The sequence below is a fragment of the Homalodisca vitripennis genome, chromosome 8 (assembly GCF_021130785.1).
Source record: "Homalodisca vitripennis isolate AUS2020 chromosome 8, UT_GWSS_2.1, whole genome shotgun sequence".
NCBI classification, from domain to species: Eukaryota; Metazoa; Arthropoda; class Insecta; order Hemiptera; family Cicadellidae; genus Homalodisca; species Homalodisca vitripennis.
In genome coordinates, this window is record NC_060214.1 from 48,103,080 (window position 1) to 48,106,552 (window position 3,473).

At 35.0% G+C, this 3,473-nt stretch overlaps 1 protein-coding gene across 1 annotated transcript; it reads left to right on the top strand.

Annotated features, from left to right (window-relative positions):
* Positions 1-884: 884 nt before the first annotated feature.
* LOC124368148 lies at positions 885-1,709 on the top strand. Its single transcript, XM_046825424.1, has one exon. It carries the CDS (start codon positions 885-887, stop codon positions 1,707-1,709), a length of 825 nt encoding a protein of 274 aa, XP_046681380.1.
* Positions 1,710-3,473: the final 1,764 nt, after the last annotated feature.

The window sequence follows — 3,473 nt, forward strand, 5'->3', positions numbered from 1 at the left end:
GGTGACAGTGTTTCATCATTCTTATCATGGTCTTTCGCAACTAAAGACAATTTCCTTCTCAACCAAGAACTAAAAATCCTCAACTAATTCGGACATTTTGGACATTTTAATAGAAAACGAAAATCATTTTAACACCTGTATTCTTGATTTAAATTGTGTGCCTTTTTTCTAATATTATGTTTTGTGAGCTCATTTCGTATTTTTATTTTTCCCATTCGACTAATAGTTATTCTTAGAAAATCAACGTATGGGCTCCATCTGCTCAGCTATCGAATTGTGAGTTTAATATTAGACATTTTATTGGACCTTCGAACATAATTTTTGGTCCTTGCGAAACCGGATATTTTCCATCTAGTGTTTTAAATAAAGAATAATGTTATTTGTTTGAAGTTTGTCTTTTAAAATAAAAGGGTTTGAAAAGATTATAGAATTTTACAAATTTTGCCATCTCTATATACTACAAAAATGTATTGCACAAGGTTTCGAGGGTTGAAATCTATCCTCTTCGTCAGCTAGGAAGGAAATTAGTACAAACAATTTAGAACGTTTGGCATTAAAAACAGAAAGAAATAAAAAGAAAAGAAAAGGAAGTAAACACATCAGTCATGAGTCAGCGCTCAGGAGAAGACGGACCTTACTGATAAGAGAGCTGTGCACCGGTTAATGCTAGTAGTTTAAACTCGCCTGTTTATGCCTGCGTATTCAAAGCAGTTATAGTTGTGGCAATCTAAGCTTGTTGTTTTTCTGTATTTTTGTACTCGAAAATCATTTAATATAATACGAAGATGGCTAGTTGTGGTGTATGTGTTAAAGTAATTAAATCCAATCAACTGAAGTTAGTGTGTAGTGATTGTGCCCGTGAGTTTCACGCGTCATGCTGCAAAATGACGAAAGCTGATGTGGATTGTGTCACTGCGGATGGACTGTCGTGGAGATGTAAACCCTGTCAAAATACAAGAAGAAAGAGTATGCAGTTCGAATCTGGCGTGGAGGAGGGTAAGATTACATTGGCTGATATCATGAAAAAAATAACCGAAATGTCTGAAGCCCAGAAAGTGCAGGACGCTAGCTTTAACAAAAGCTATGAGTCTCTCAGTGAAAAACTAGACGAAAACACGAAAGCTGTAACTGATCAAAACAGTTCTATAGAAAGATGTTTGAAAATTATTGATGATCTCACACAAAAAAACATACAACTTCAGAAAAAAGTTGATGAGCTTGAGAAAAGAGTAGACGACATGGAGCAATATTCTAGGCTCAATGCAGTGGAAATTCATGGAATCCCTGAGGAGAAAAATGAAGATGTTATCAGCATCGTTAAGGAAGTGGGGAAGGCGCTCGACATGACGATCTCCGACACCATGATTGACGCCTGTCACCGACTAGGGAGGAGAACCGACCCAAACAGACCACCCCCAGGAATCATCGTGAAATTCGTCAGACGCCTGGACAAGGAGGAACTTCTCAAGAAACGACGAGTCAAGAATAACCTCTCAACAAGACACATGAACATGGGGACAGACCAACCTGTCTACATAAATGAGGCGCTGTCACCGGCAAAGAGGAGGCTGTTTGCAGAGGCTCGGCAACTCAAAAAGGAGAAGATGTACAAGTTCCTGTGGGTTCGTGGAGGCAAGATTTTCATGCGCAAAGACGAAGAATCTACATCAATCCAGGTGACCTGCAAAGCTGATTTTGCAAGTTTGTAAATTTGAAATAGCATGTATCGAAAATAATTGTTTGGTTTTTGTTTTTATCACTTAGATGCTTTCCGTGTGTAAAAGGCTACAAAATTTAAGTACAAAAGTAATGTAATGGCTAAAGAATTGCATATAATTCATCAGAACATAAGGAGTCTCAGATCAAATTTTGATGCATTTTTGATTGAACTAGAAACAATTCAAATTAATCCTGATATCATTATATTGTCTGAGATCTGGATAGATACAGACGAAGTAAATTTCTATAAAATACCAGATTTTAATTTGTTTTTTAAATGTAATTCAGACCAGAGGAGTGGTGGAATTTGTGTTTTCGTCAAAAACACATTGAATAATGTTGAAAACAAAGGTTTGCAATTTGAAACCGCAGACGTACTTCATATATTTTTTGAAAAATTCGGACACAAAATTTAGTTTATTGGCCTTATACAGGTTACATTCACACTCTGGTAATTTATTTAATAATGAAATAAGTAAATTATTTAAGGAAAGAGTTTTCGGGAATACACCAAATTTTCTTTTTATTGGAGACATAAATATTAATATTTTAGATGGAAATAATACCACAATTGACGAGTATAAATCTTTAATGGCAAGCTATGGGTTGGAAAGTATGATTAACGAGCCAACTAGAATAACAGAGCAGTCTGAAACATGTATTGACCATGTGTTTGCTAGAGTAGCAAATAGAAGTTGCGTATCGGTAAATGCACATGTAAGGCATCTGGGTATAACGGATCATAGTCTTTGTCAAATCACAGTCGGTGTCGTGGAGCGTGTGGATGGGGGGAAGGGTGGGTGCCCTCCCCCTCCCACTCCGCGCTTCCGCACAGACTATACATTGTTGGAACAGCTGATAGATACGGCTGACTGGACAGCTGTTTATAGAAATAATGACGCGTCGTCTGCTTTCGACACTTTCTTTGAAATATTTTTAAACTTGATTGAACGGAGCAAGACATTGATCACTGAAAACGATTGCACATTCAAACATCTCAAACCTTGGATTAATGATTTTATATGTAAGAAAATTAAAAGAAGGAATAATTTATTTAAAACTGTAAAAAAACACCCAGCTAATATAAATTTAAGAAATTATTACAACTCATACAGAAATAAATTACAGAAAAGTATCGCTCAGTTAAAAGAAGACTATTACAAAAGAAGGTTTGAACAATGTAGTGGTAATTCAAGGACTATGTGGAAATTGATTAATGACTTAACAGGTCAGACTAGAGAAGTAGATAGTCAAGTCAAAATAGAGGTTAATAATACCATAATTTCTGATCATAAAGAAGTAGCCAATGAGCTAAATAACTTTTTCTTAGGTATAGTAAATAGTTTAAACTTAGGCAGTAATGTTACAAATCAGTTTTTAGAATTGCAGTATAAAACCAATTTTCCTGTAAAATTAGAAAGAAAATCAATTTTTCTTGAGCCAGTTTTATCTGAAGAACTTATTGCTGTAGTAAATAGTTTAAAGAGTAACACAGCCCCAGGCATTGATGGTATCAGTACGCAGTTAGTTAAAAGAGTTTATTTGAAAATAATTGGCGTCCTTCTTTACATTATTAATTTAAGTTTTAAAAGTGGAGTTTTTCCTGCAAAACTTAAGGTTGCTGTTGTAATACCTATTCATAAAAATGGATCCAAAAGCCTTTGCAATAACTATAGACCAATTTCTTTACTGTCATGTTTTTTTTCGAAGGTTTTTGAAAAACTTATGAAACATAGGCTCCTTAAATTTTTACA